This window comes from Lissotriton helveticus, chromosome 1_1 (assembly GCF_964261635.1).
Source record: "Lissotriton helveticus chromosome 1_1, aLisHel1.1, whole genome shotgun sequence".
Classification (NCBI taxonomy): domain Eukaryota; kingdom Metazoa; phylum Chordata; class Amphibia; order Caudata; family Salamandridae; genus Lissotriton; species Lissotriton helveticus.
The window spans coordinates 1,872,128,647-1,872,142,313 of NC_136057.1; the positions used below are offsets into that span (position 1 = coordinate 1,872,128,647).

The 13,667-nt window shown below is 45.7% G+C and overlaps 1 protein-coding gene across 1 annotated transcript in view; it reads right to left on the reverse strand.

Annotated features, from left to right (window-relative positions):
- COP1 (COP1 E3 ubiquitin ligase) overlaps positions 1-13,667 on the reverse strand; it is a 922,999-nt gene that overhangs the window by 626,134 nt on the left and 283,198 nt on the right. The window contains exon 11 of the mRNA XM_078642019.1: positions 11,999-12,134. Coding sequence (XP_078498145.1) covers positions 11,999-12,134 — 136 coding nt within the window. The remainder of the gene's footprint in view (positions 1-11,998; positions 12,135-13,667) is intronic.

The following is a 13,667-nucleotide window of genomic DNA, read 5'->3' on the forward strand; positions in this document are numbered from 1 at the left end:
ACAATCAAAGTGCTACATAAGCATGCGACGCTTAAGTAGAATTATACCAAAGTGTGTTTGCACTGTTCGTGAATCCTGTGTAAAACCACCTTTCCTCCCCGTGCTCTGAGATGCACACACAACACTCAGGAGTGCATATGACCTAGAGTGGTTTTATCCATTACATCCATGTTCACGCTGCTCTGCTCTCGGCCCTGCTTGCCTTGCTGAAAGAACACATTCACATGCTGGCCTTTGCCGAGGAGTTAAAAACTACAAGTTGGGTAGCAGGAGGATAAATAAAGAAGGTTGGATCTTACAGGTTGTTTACTAGGCACTTTGAACCGCAGTACTGCCCTATGACTATGTAAGCGGATGTTATGGTTAAGCACGTTAATGGTACTCAGTCGATCGCTCTTGGAAGGATGAACAGTTTAGTTGATTTTAGCTAGTACTCATACCCGTGACGCACGTTCGAGAATCTCAGCAGGAAGAGCTTAACACACTGAGCCATCTTGTGGGCTGGGTTGTAATTTAGACACATTTAAGCGGGTGTACGGCTCCGATGTATTCCCTCGTAAATCAATGACAATCCCCCAGAGTGCGTTACCTTTCCAATTTTAGGAATACTATGAGGATTTCTATTCCCCCAGTCGACAACTAGTGCCTCAAACGGAGGCATTCTGGATCAGTCTCACAGAGACAGCCTGAACGCACCCTTCCCGTGAGCTCTAATGCACCCGTGAGACCCTTTATTTCACTTCACGCTAAAGTGAGTGATTGTAATTTAGTCGGGGGTACATGCGGATGGATGGTGTCCACCCACTATTTTCACAGAGTGGACACCGTCCACCCTGCCGAGAACTTGGGCCCCACTGAAAAATATGCTGAATTCGTCCCATGTAATTTACAAACACCAGGACACATTCAGCAGTGCTTTCAATAAGCAACAACTTGCAGGGGGGGACGGGCCTTTCTTCTTTCCGACTCCTGCTGGCCCCATAACAAAGGCTGAATATGAGGGGCCATCAGGCCTCCTTTTGTTCCAGTCTCCTGATGGAGGAGAAACAAAGGCTCTCACACCTTGTTAGCACTTCACACTTACTTAAGAGAGGCAGCTTTTCACTTGGTTTTAGTCCCTGTTTAGTAGATATGCATGCACTGTTTAATATCAGATGTGTTGGTCTTTCCCATTATGTCCACAAAATAAATAACATTTATATAGGGCTTACTTTTCCTGAGGAGGCGTTGGAATAATTTAAATATCACTATTTTTCCTTATAAAGCACTATGGGTAGAGGAAGTTTGCACTGACAAAAGACAACATTGTTTTATGTGTAGCTTACAAAAGTGTGAATCTTCTGCCTAAATCAGGAGGGTTTGCATGTATACTCGAATTGTGCTCAAATGTACTCTTGATAGACCTGCTAAACATATATGCGAGGGCTTAAGATCTGATGTCACTTCTTATGATGCCACTTCCTGTGAAGTCACGCACCGGGATGTCACTTGCATACTGATTAACAAGGTTAGTCCACCCACTTCTTTTTTTAGGACTTGTGCCCTGGGAGACCCTATTGGTTCTGATTTTTCTAGAGGTCAAAGGTGTGGGTGGGTATGAGAGTGCGCCTTGGCGCACCCTGTACCCATTCTACGCTGGCAAAGACGGGTACTTCTCAGCCTTAAGTAAGTGGTACAGATGAGGAGAAACCAAGCTTGGAACTCGACACGGTTCACTTTAGAGGAACAGCAGCAGTCGCCCTATGAGCGCCATTTAATTACCCAGCGGGTATATGCGTGACGAGGAAGTGTGCTATGGCGGAGGTGTGGGCACCCAAAAGGCAGATACGTTAACCAGGGTGCTCAATACAGGAGTCCTTTGGTAAAAAGATGGGTACTACATGCTGTAGAAACCTGACAACGCTACACTTAAGGCGGAAGGAAGTGCCGCCATTTTGCCGGTAGCTAAACCAGCACAAGATTGGCTACTCTCTCTGCTTACACAGTTTCTGGAATACTAAACTCATGTAGTCATCATCACCGATCGTTTTCAGTGGCTTCCCATCCAACTTCAATGAAAATCTTGTTCTCATTTGTCCGAGTGTAATGACCTTGTTTTATTTTATGATCATCCAAAACCTGGCTATGTGTCCTTCCGCGACCCGCATTTGACAAGGAGAATGGCGTACCTCCAGGTACAGGGTATCAATGGCGCGCAATTAAGGATGGCACATTAAGTGATGAGGTAGGTTCACGGTGGAGGGGACTTTATAACTTACGAGGCTGCTCAGAAATAAGATCGACTGTATGAAAACTGCTCACAGCATTCCCCAAAGAGGCGGGATCCAGCAGCACCCAGGCTGATCCTGCAGCACCCAGGCTGATCCTGCAGCACCCAGGCTGATCCAGCGGCAGTCACTCAGGCTGATCCGGGTGCGAAGTGAGCTAAAGAACGATGATGGATTCAACCCAGATCTCTGACTGTGGGTGAGCATCTGAAATGTTTCAGCGCTCCGTCTATCAGTTGGCAGGGTATGCCCAGACGTGGGTCCCTTGCTCACTTTGCCACTGCATTCAAGCTAGCCTGGCTGATGAGGGCTGTTAGCCTGAAACCAGTCCCAGGATGCTGGTTTCCAGTCCAGGGAAGACATGGCTTGGCAGTTCGGGCTGGACTGTTCCCATGAGGCACAGGGTCAAGACCGATTTGAACACAGCTATGCCTGAACTGGGGTGGCGAAGTGAGCTAAAGAACGATGATGGATTCAACCCAGATCTGGGGGTGAGTGTCTGAAAAGTTTCAGCACTCCATCCATCATCTCTTTGTGTTTGATCCGGAGGAACCCAGTCTGATCCTGCAGCACCCAGGCTGATCCCGCAGCAGGCACCCAGGATGATCCAGCGGCAGGCATCCAGGCTGATCCAGCAGCACCCAGGCTGATCCCGCGGCAGGCACCCAGGCTGATCTCACAGCAGGCACCCAGGCTGATCCAGCCAAAAAAAAAAAAAGGTGGTCTTGTCCCATTAGTAAGGTTCTTTCACCACCAGGAAGGTTTGAAGTACCAGAAATGGAAGAGATGTCCCCATATGTGGCAGCGCACCCCACAACAAATAAAACTTTAAGGGTGATCTTTGAGCTTGCCCGCTTATCTTTCAAGAGGAGTGTCTGATTCTCATTTCAATCAGCTTCTTTTCTCTAGCCCTTTTCCTAAATCTCAGGTGCTGTAGATTTAAACTTTAGATCATGCATCTCCAATGAGTAGCTCGTGAGCTACTGTAGCTCTCGAGATACCTATAAGTAGCTCTCCTGTGTGCAGCCCAGCCTACTAAATTAGAAGCTTTTGCTTAGTTGAATTCATATATGCATCCCATAACTGAATAGCATGTTTTATTAGAACTAATAACCTGATGTTTGGAGAAAAAATGTTGCCTTTCGAAAATATGTTTAAATCTGTTATCTGAATGGTAACTCAAGAGACACTGGGGAGACTTATTACTAGTATTACTACCTTGGTGGGAGAGGCTTTGCAGTTATGTTTGCTATGCATTAACCATGTAGCGTTTTATTTTATTTTAATTGTAAAGCCTTTTCACATTACGGCACATAACCCTGGGCAATGAGATGATCGCTGCTGGTAATCTTGCATGAGGTGGCCACTAACGCAGTCCTCTCGGATGCGGTCACTACTGCAACACCACTATTAGTAGTAGCTTGGTACGATTTCCATTGAACACAAGTAGCTTTTAATAGCAACACTGAACGTGAAATAAATCAGCCAGTCACCCCCGGTTTACTCGCTTTCTAGACACCGTAGGCCCGATTTCTTAGTACTGCTGCTACCCTACAAGATTCAATGAAAGAGCCCCCACAACTCAAGTCATAAAGAGTTGCTTAGCTGTAACCATAGTTTTGTAGTCTGAAGCGATTATGGACATATGCTTGGAAACGTCTGCCATCTAGTGGCTGGTGGGAAAAATGCACCTGGCTTAATTTTGATGATTGGAATTGATAGGTCTGTGTGTCTGTAAGGAGACCAGACTAGCGCTACACAATGCTCCAAACGCGGTGCCAATTTGTGTGTATTTACATCGTGTGACGTCATGAATATAGGAAATAGCGCCTCTTGAGAGGACAGGGAACGTCCTCCGTGAGTCTACAACGACTTAAAAGTACAAAAAGTACAAAACTGCATCCATTACCAATCCCTATTTAAGCCCTGCTTGCATCACCATCGTCTCCAGTGTCCTGTCTCTCAATACAGCAATGCCTGGCAAGTGCGTGTGTATTTGGAATCCCAAGCTGCAGTACACAAATGTAGAGGAACGATAAGGGTGAAACATATTGTTGGCTATTAAACCAGAGGGCAGTGTTTTGAACGCCTGCTTTCTTCTAAGTAATCCCTGTCTCTTGAAACATAAGAATGTACGCAACAGTCACTCTGGCCAGAGTGATCCCACCGACTGATAATTCCTTGATGGATTTCTATTATTTTAGAAACACTATTTTTGATTTCCTAAACCCCCTTGCATCCATCTCTTAAACAGATGGCCAACTGTGGGTGTTAGAACTGGGGGTTTCTAGTTTGCAGAGGTAGGTACCACTGTCCAAATAGGGACCCTTGCTTCTAGTCAGGGTAAGGAGGAAACACTCTTTAGATAACCCCTGCTCACCCCCTTGGTAGCTTGGCACGAGCAGTCAGGCTTATCAAAGGCAATGTGTAAAGTATTTGTACCAACACTTACAGTAACGCAGTGAACACACCAGAAACGGACTCCATAACAGTTTAGAAAAATAAAGGTATTTAATCTAAACTACACAAGACCAAAACAACAAAAATCCAACATACACAGTTCAAGAATATGATTGCAAAAGAGTTCTTAATGTTAGCGTTGAAATAATCCACAGGTGCGTGAAAAGTTAACAGTTGTGTCACGTTTAGCCTACAGTACCTTTAGTTCCAAAGCAGAAGCTGGTGCGGTGGAAAACAAGCGATGAGTTGCTTCTGAGACCCTGGGGAGGCGTTTGCGACAACCCCGCTGCAGCAGCGGGCGTGTTGCGACAAATCCGGTCTGTATGGGGAGGAAGGCCACTTGTGTGGATTTCGGTGCGTAGGATCCGTAGGAAGTTTGTTCTTGCAAAGGCACGATGCGATGATCCAGTAGGGGCTGCAACAATCTCCGGGGCGACGATGCACGATCCTGCTGCGATCTTCCTCTCGCAGCTCCTCGATGCGATGGCTCTGCGACGATGCTCGCAGCGACGTGATGTGGTCCGCAAGCAAGCGGTGCGGCGATCTCACCCAGCGACGACAGGCTTTGCGACAAAGCTCGCAGCGATGGTGATCTTCCCGCAAGCGTAAGGGTGCGACGTCTTAGGCAGCAGCAACAGGCGCTGCGACGATCTCGGCCTCCGTAGCGGCAGGAATTTCCTCGCACTGACGGGGATGCGCTCTGCAGCGAGCGTTGCGATAACTTTTCTTTAGCAAAGTCTCTCAAATCTTGGTTTCCAGCTTCCTAACACAGGTACAACTTCCAGAGGCACCACAACTGGCCCAAGCACTCTAGGAAGGACAGAACTCTCTCAGCAGAGTTCATTGAAGCTGGGGGTGAAGTTCTTTTGTTCCTGGGACTTCAAACACAGGGAGCCTGCTCTTCTCAGGCCCTTGGATATTCCCTCAAGCAAGGGGACACAGCACAAAGCAAAGTCCTTCCCCTCTCCTTGGCAGCAAAGCAACAGCAGGGCAATCCAGCATCACAGAGCAGGACAGTCTTACTTCTTCAGTTTCAGCTTTCTCCTTGGCAGAGGTTCCTTCTTGATTCCAGGATGATCTAATTTTCTGTTGTCAGGGGTACTGTACTTATACCCCTAAAAGTCTTTGTTCTCTTTGTGCAAGTGGGCCCTGAGCCCGGTCTGAACCAGTTCTAGGTGTTCTTTGAGCACTTTGTTTTCCTGGCTTCTCCTTTCCTTTCAGAGTGAGGGGCAGGGTCGTCAGCCGCCCAGCAGGAGGTGGAGCCAGCATTGTGGAAGGCAGGCACAGCCCTATTCAGGCCCAGGTGCTATCTCCTCCCACCACTCAAGTTGCAAAGGCAATCTTTCAGCCTAGGGCTGACTCAGCCAGCCTCCTGTGGGATCCCCAGCCCCTGTCACTCTCAAACCAGACAGTCAATTCATAAACAGGCCAAGGCACACAGAAAGGTCAGACAAGAGAACAGCAACTTTCTAAAAGTGCTGTTCTCAAACACAGGATTTAAAAACAACCTTTCCTAAAAGATGTGTTATTAAATCCTGAGTTCAGGGATACTAGACTTTTATGACCTATCTTGTTCCTATGGAAAGATATGCTGGTAGCCACTGTAGACAGCATCCCCCATGATAGCCTATGGGGCAAGATAACCTTACAATAGTGAAAAATGAAAATGGATGTAATTCACTACCAGAGCATGTCACTTGCACGAGTACATGCTCGACCTTTCACAAACACGGCACCCTGCCCAGGGGGGTACCTTGGGCCTTCAATAGGGGTGACCAATGTGCACAGAAAGGGAAGGGTTAGGCCTGGTCAGTGGGGACACTGACCAGGAGGACATGGCAGTTCACAGACTCTACACAGGCACTGCGGCGGCAGGCTGGAGACACCATTTTAGGGCTACTCATGTGGGTGGCACAAGCAGTGCTGCAGGCCCACTAGTAGCATTTGTCATCATCAGCTCTGGCACACCCATTGCACTTTACTAGGGACTTCTTGGTGATACAAAGATGCGCATCATGTATATCCAATCACAATAACAATTTACACTGGGAGCACTTACACTCTGACACTGATCAGCAGTGGCAGTGTCCAAAGCTTCTAAACCAGCAAAAAAGAAATCCAGCACAGCACCAAAAATACAGGGGGTAGAGGCAAAAAGATGGGGGGAAACCACGCCAAAGATGCCAGGTCTAACAGTGGGCACCTAGAGAATAGACTTGTTTCTGCTCAAGTTTGTGGCCCTTTAAAGAAGCAAATGCTTTGATTAAAACACGAATGGATGAACCTTAACCCTGCGAGTAGTTTGCGTAGTAGCGGACTTCGCATGCTACGTGTAGCTAGGCAAACTGCGTAGTGCCATAGGGAAATGCTGTTCGCACTGATTGCACAGTGCCGGATGCTTGTCCGCACTGTGCAATCATTGCAAACAGCATCTTGCACTGTGCAAGCGGTCGTTTTCTGCAGCTCGAGTAGATTTGTACTCGAGCGGCAGCTTTCTCAAGGCGGACTGGTAGTTTCTCATCACAAGAGGTCGCAAGCATACGCGACCAGCCGCAAAGAGAAACCTGACCGCCCCACGTTGAGAATCTCGCCGGGAGGTTTATTTTCCACACTCGCGATAGGCAACTTGATCGCAAATGAAGAAAAAGTATTGCCGGATGGTGATTTTTCTCGCAGCGGTCGCCAACTTGACGTTGAGGACCACGAGCAAGCAAAGAATGTCTACAACGCTATGTGTTTTTGCACTGTGTTACGTGCAATTTGCGTAGTGCGTAGTAGTGCAAACTACGCATGCTCTGCGAGCGTAGGGGAATACTACACCCAGGGTTAAACAGTATGAATATAGATACAAGCGCAGCAATACTACTTCGGTAGATGGCAGTGTATAATGGTTGGCCTCTCAGACATTTCAATACTGCCTTGCATCTGTAAGACTGACTGGAGCACCAATTGTCAAATAGCCTCATCAAGAGGCCCCTTTTTAACTTAGACAAGCTAGCAAATGGAAATGAAACGAGGGCCTCAAAATCCCACACTAGGACCCCATGGGCAGTGCTTCCAACTACTCGACCTTGGATTGATGTGGGAAACGGTGCCCACTGTCACAGGGCAGTTGGTGGCTGAACACACAATTTCTCTTGCTCGGCAACACACTCCTCCATTACTTCTACTAACTATACTTGCTGTGTCCGTCAAAGTGACCGGGGTAACAATACTGAAATTTCTGCATCTTCAAGAACTTATTTATGAGACAAATAGTTCAAAAAGTCTATGCAAATCGTTTGTACCAACTTATGCCAAAGCATTCCGCAGTTATCTCTTTAGCAGATGCATACCTGCATGAATAGTCCCTTGTTTAAAATAACTTGTATCTGATGACCCCCAGTGTAAAAAGATTTGTAAAGTGTCTAGGTCTAGTTCCTCCTTATGCACTTCAGTAATGTTGCAGTTTCATGGGTTTGCCACATATTATTCTATCACTGGGACATGTGCTACCTGATAACCCGTTGGTGCTGTGCAATGCGGCTATTGTGTGCGCAATTCTTGCAACAGGTACATTTAGCATATTCCTCAACCCCATTTCAGACTGTCAAGCACTGTAATTTGCTTTGAGGTGTACTAGTGAGTTCTTGTCTGAGAAGGATTTCAGGAAAAGAGCCATTTCCCTTAACTCCATCTATGCACATCTGACCGTCTGCAACAGTCTATGCACCTTGTGCAGTTAGTCTTGACATCTGTGCCCTCAAACTTCCCAGAGATGCCTCTGCTTTGGTGGACACTTAAAGCAGAGGACCTCTGAATGACCACGGTGAGAGATCACGCCTGATCCACCATTGGAGGGAATTCCTCAACTTACGTAGAACCACTGCTAGATCTTCCCAATTCCTAACAACCTGTAGCCCTCTGAAAGTGTAATCCAAGGAAGAACTGGTTGGCCCTCCTTCGCAGACTTCTCATGGTCGATGCTGCAGAAGAGCATGCCATCTGCTCTCTTAACATTTTCAACATAACATCAAGCTTTTCGCTAATAAAAATGCAATTGTCAAATGGCATATTTTGCCACGAAGCTGTAGTGCTAGGTTATTGCCATGTACCATTAGCAAAGGGCAGCACCTTAACACCCTTTATGTTGTAATTGCTCTAACGCAGGTTTCTTTATGGTCAAGGGAACCCCTTTAATTTTCTGTGCCACACCCTGTAGCTTGTCAGGCTTTGCAAATGACCTTGACAAATATCCTGTGGATGTTCTTTTAACTTTATCCCTCTTGCTATTCTATGTTATGTTATGCTATGTTAAAATAAAGCGCACAAATACCCATGGGTGTCTTGGCAGCAAACATGTGCCCAATATCTGTTGTTGATGCTTGGCCTCCACTCAAAACTCTTTTCCACCTCACTGTGAAACTTTTCTGCTGCTGTTTGCAGCAAGCTGTAAAAACGTTATCCTATTCTCAAGTGGAAGAATAGGATTTGGAGCTGTTCCATTTCTTCGAGAGAATCTGCCCTGTGAGCTCTTCAGTTCTTGCATGATATTCTTCAGAAAACCCAGCTCTTAAACTTTGAGCAATGCATGGAGATGTTTGTAACTGTATGTCACACTAATGATTCCAAGAGGTTTTTTTCTGCTCAGACCCCAATTCCACTATGCACAGACAAAATTGGATCACATTATAAAGCCTCTTTAAAACAAACCTCACCTCCCATGGTATCAAAATAATCAATGCCTCTGTAGCTGTTATCGAAGCAGGAGTATTTTCCCTCAGAAGTATTTCAGGGCCAAAAAGTTTTTCTGAACATTAGAACGTGAAACCAAGAGCTCGAGGTTGAGGACTGGTAATATGGCCTTAGGAAACCTTCGCGCATTCTACCAATGTCTGGTGAAAGATTTTTTTTATTTTTTGAGAGGCAAATATGATTATGCAGCCGTATCGAAAAACAATTATGCTCAAACAGTTTTGGTGCTGAGAATTATCAAGACTTGGTCTCCTACCTTCACCGAGAGAGCGTTAGGTTTTAAACTTTGTTCTATTCCCTTTGAAAGCAGAAAACTTCTATAGAATACAGTCTGTCCACCAGCATCTACCAGCTTTGTACTCTGTGTCTGGTGTTGTCCCTAATCTTGATGTCTACATCTATGCTTTGAAGAGCCTTCCGGTCTGCAGATGGCGAACTTCACGTAAAACTAGGACTAGCAGTTTTAAACCATGCAGCTTGGGATCAAGAAATATATCTTCTTCAAAACCCGCAAATCCTTTAACAAAGCATTTGGCTGCAGTCCTCACCTTTGCGGTGCCAATCGCAGGACCTTGATTAAACAACATGGAGTAAAGTGCCCAAAGCCCCTGTCTCAAGTTCAGCTGTCTTAGTCTGAATTTCCTACAAGCAGAAGAGCCCAGAGAAACACAACGGTGTCCGAGTAGCTAGAGGTTACACATTTCAAAGGTATCTGTCAATAAGAACCATTGATGACGCCTAGAAAAAGAAAACTGGGAGTAGGACATGCGCAGTGGAAAGTTGAAATTGTCAAAGCCAGCAATATACAAAAATAATAAACATTCAAATCCACATGCGATTGTTGTTGACACCCGAAAAAACATTGAGAACCGGAGCGCTAACAGCACATCTGCTGTGGTTTGTCCTGAAAATCCTCTGCACGCGTCCTCAACAGCCCAACGGCAATAAAAGGAATCCAAAGAAGACGGGGACACATGGGGCATGGAAAAAAGATGGGGAGCCATTTTTTGAATCTGAGGAAGATCAAAGAAAAAATGAACATCCGAAATGAACCCTCCGAAGAAAGGTTGCAGCCTCAAATCTGATTTTCCCAGTGGACAATCATCAATTTACGTGTCTTGTGTCAAAGAAGACACCCCATTGTCCGCCACCACCCCAAACAGCACCCTGAGCCACCGGAGGTGGCGTGCAGCCTGATCTCCCCATTGCCCAAGGAAACCAAACCCACAGATGCTCATTCAAGGAGTTCAGCATGTCTTTGCTTAAGTGCTAACCAGGATGTTCTGACTCTTTCTGGGCGGAGCGGACACCACGCCGCTGCTGTGTCAGCAGCTTTGTGATCTATCTCCACAAGATTCATGTCCCCAGTATCCCCTGCATACCAAAAGAAGAGCCTGATCATCGGCATCATTTGTGCTGAATGCAACTTAACGTAAGGCTTAACAGATAACATTTTACTATGCCATTAACTCTTTTAATTTGCATAAAAGTGCTACAGTGTAACAGATTTATAACACTGCATCCGCATTAAATTTACTGCAAAGCCCTGGAGTTTTCCCTCCTTTCCTGCTCATGCTTGTTATTCCCCAGAGAGTTTGCCTAAAGAGGAGGCTCTCTGCAATGAGTGTGCTTGCAGTAGTGTCTGATCCAAGCAGAGTATCTTACCAGGATTTTTTAGTAGACCTAGAGTTCCCTTAGTCCTTGGAGACGAGCAAGACGCCCCTGAACAACCATACGGCAAAAGCATGCAAAGCATGCTCATCTATGAGGATGCATTCTGTGGGGATCAAGAGTGGAAATGCTTCATACATACAGCGCCTGGAACCAGGCGTTGTACCTCCCATGGCACTGGCAGGTGAGCAGGGAACCAACTCCTCACCTAAGAGTCTGCGTGGCTCAAAGTATCAGCACAGGGATTCAGGGCCTTTTACTTAAAGATCTGAATGTCCGAAAGGACTGGCGAAGGGTTAGAGTTTCACGCATGGAGGACTGGAGGGTTCAAAGGGCTGGGTGGGTCCAAGGTTATGGCCCAAGGCTACAGAACTTTTCACTTCCAGTTGCAGATGGTACAGTCAGGCCACCATTACTAACCAAGCTCCTGCTGTACTATTAGCAATTACCAGCATCTGTAGAAGGGGTGGTGTTCAGGAAGCTATGGCATGACCCCCGAACACCCCACTTCATAAAATGGTCCAATTTACATTTACGCACATGACTTATAGCAAAACACTTTATATTGACAAAAGATGCACAAAAAGGGATAAAACAAGAAGTAAATTACTACGGAGAAAGCAGGGTCAAAACCTGGTGAACACGCGGAGCCCATGAGTGACCAGTGGCAAGGAATATGAAGAACAGATTAGTTTGGTAGCCTGCCTTCTGTCAAAATCGAGAGTAGCAGCTTGGATAGGAAGGCTTCTTGAAAAGCATTATTTTCGCATTATATACATATTATATTATATCAGCAGCAAACCATAGTGTCTCATCTACCACAATCCCCTCACGCGGTCAGTGTCAGTCTGTCTGCTCCACCTTACCTGGATACAATGCTTGAGCCGTTGTAGAGGTCACTAGCATACGATAAAGTGGCCAAGGGCCGGACAGAGTTGTAACGTGTAAACTTGGACAGGCACTCCTGGAATTCATCCAGCTGGTTCCCCGTTCTGCTGTCATCTATTAGAGAGAAACTGGCATTAGAATATCACAGGAGTCACTGATCAAAAATGGGCAAAGGGGGCATGGGCTACAGCAGAAGGAATCACACAAAAGTGCATACCATGAATATGTTCATATTTGAGGTTCATACTGGACTTAGGTTGTGTAGCAAAGCCAATCTAGCCTTTCTGAGACTCACCTGCGACCAAGTGAGAAGAGAATGCCCTTCAAAAGGCTGTGTGTGACTAATAAGCATACCACCTTCATATAAAATTGCACTTATTATCTACTGATTTCTTTTCTTTTTCTCAGATCATTATTTTACAAAACCTACTGTGCAGCACCCAGCTAAAAAAACATTGCCCCTAGGAACAATGGAGCCTTATACTTCTCCATTGCAGTAGACAACATGAAAGTAAAAGATGCCTACAAGGTCTAGGAAAGCATTATGACAAACAAATGCGTACAGTTCCTTTAAACAAATCGGCAGCATTCAGATTCCAACATATCTTGCATTGGCTGTTTGCCTCACAGCCTCAGTTCTTTCAAAAGGTTTGGCATCAAGTAGAAAATAGCTCTCTAATAGAAAACACAGAAATTTGAGAAGGAGCGAGGGTTGTTAAGGACTTCAGTGAGGATTTGTATGAGACGGAACCAGGATTACAGTGAGAAACGTTTTCTTCTGCAGTCATAGGATTATCGCAGACATAAACGTAGAATAGAGAACCAAGCTTATTCCTCTGAGTGAATGCCAATATCTAACAGATCCAACTAATACAACTTTATTAATCAAAAACACAGAATCCGGGACTTAGGTCTTTAAAACTATTTGCCCTACTATAGGGTCAGCTCTAGTGTTTTCATCCAAACAATGTTTAGTGAAAGTACAGATTAATTTCCACACACTACTCGATTCCAAAGACGTCAACCTAAATTTAGACCTACTCCTCTTAACTGACCCTTTAGCTCAGAAGATGAGAGAAGCAGCAGCAACCGCAATGAAGAGGACATGAGGGGCCATCCTAGACCATTCTACCAAGAAGCAACCAACAATCTACACATGATGCTCTATAGTTTCTGACCTCAACCTTATCCACCAAAGCAACAGGGATTCCCTTTTCACCAAGGACGTCCTCCTTTTTCATACTGAGGCAGAGGCAAACAAAAGCCTCACAGACAGGCAGCCAGAGTGCAATGGGAGGAACAAGAGCCAGTGCAGATGATTATGAGGAGCAAGGTGAGTGATCCCACCCCTTCTACGAGCAGGGAAACTCCACCCTAGTGAACCTGAGCAAAACAAACCTTACAGCAGATCAACAATTGGTTCTGTCAAAAGGTCTGAGATTTGTTCCGATACAAAGGAGCGATCTGTTTATGGATCAAACTACAGGAGTTCTTTGGAGAACAAGATAACACTGTAGAGGAAGAGCGTAACACTGGACTAAGGAGAAAATCTACTTTCCAACCCACAGAACAGTCTCTACCTTGTGAAGTGCTTGCCTTTTACCAGACTGTCCTCAGAGACATTGATGTATTTTGTTGCAAGGCAAA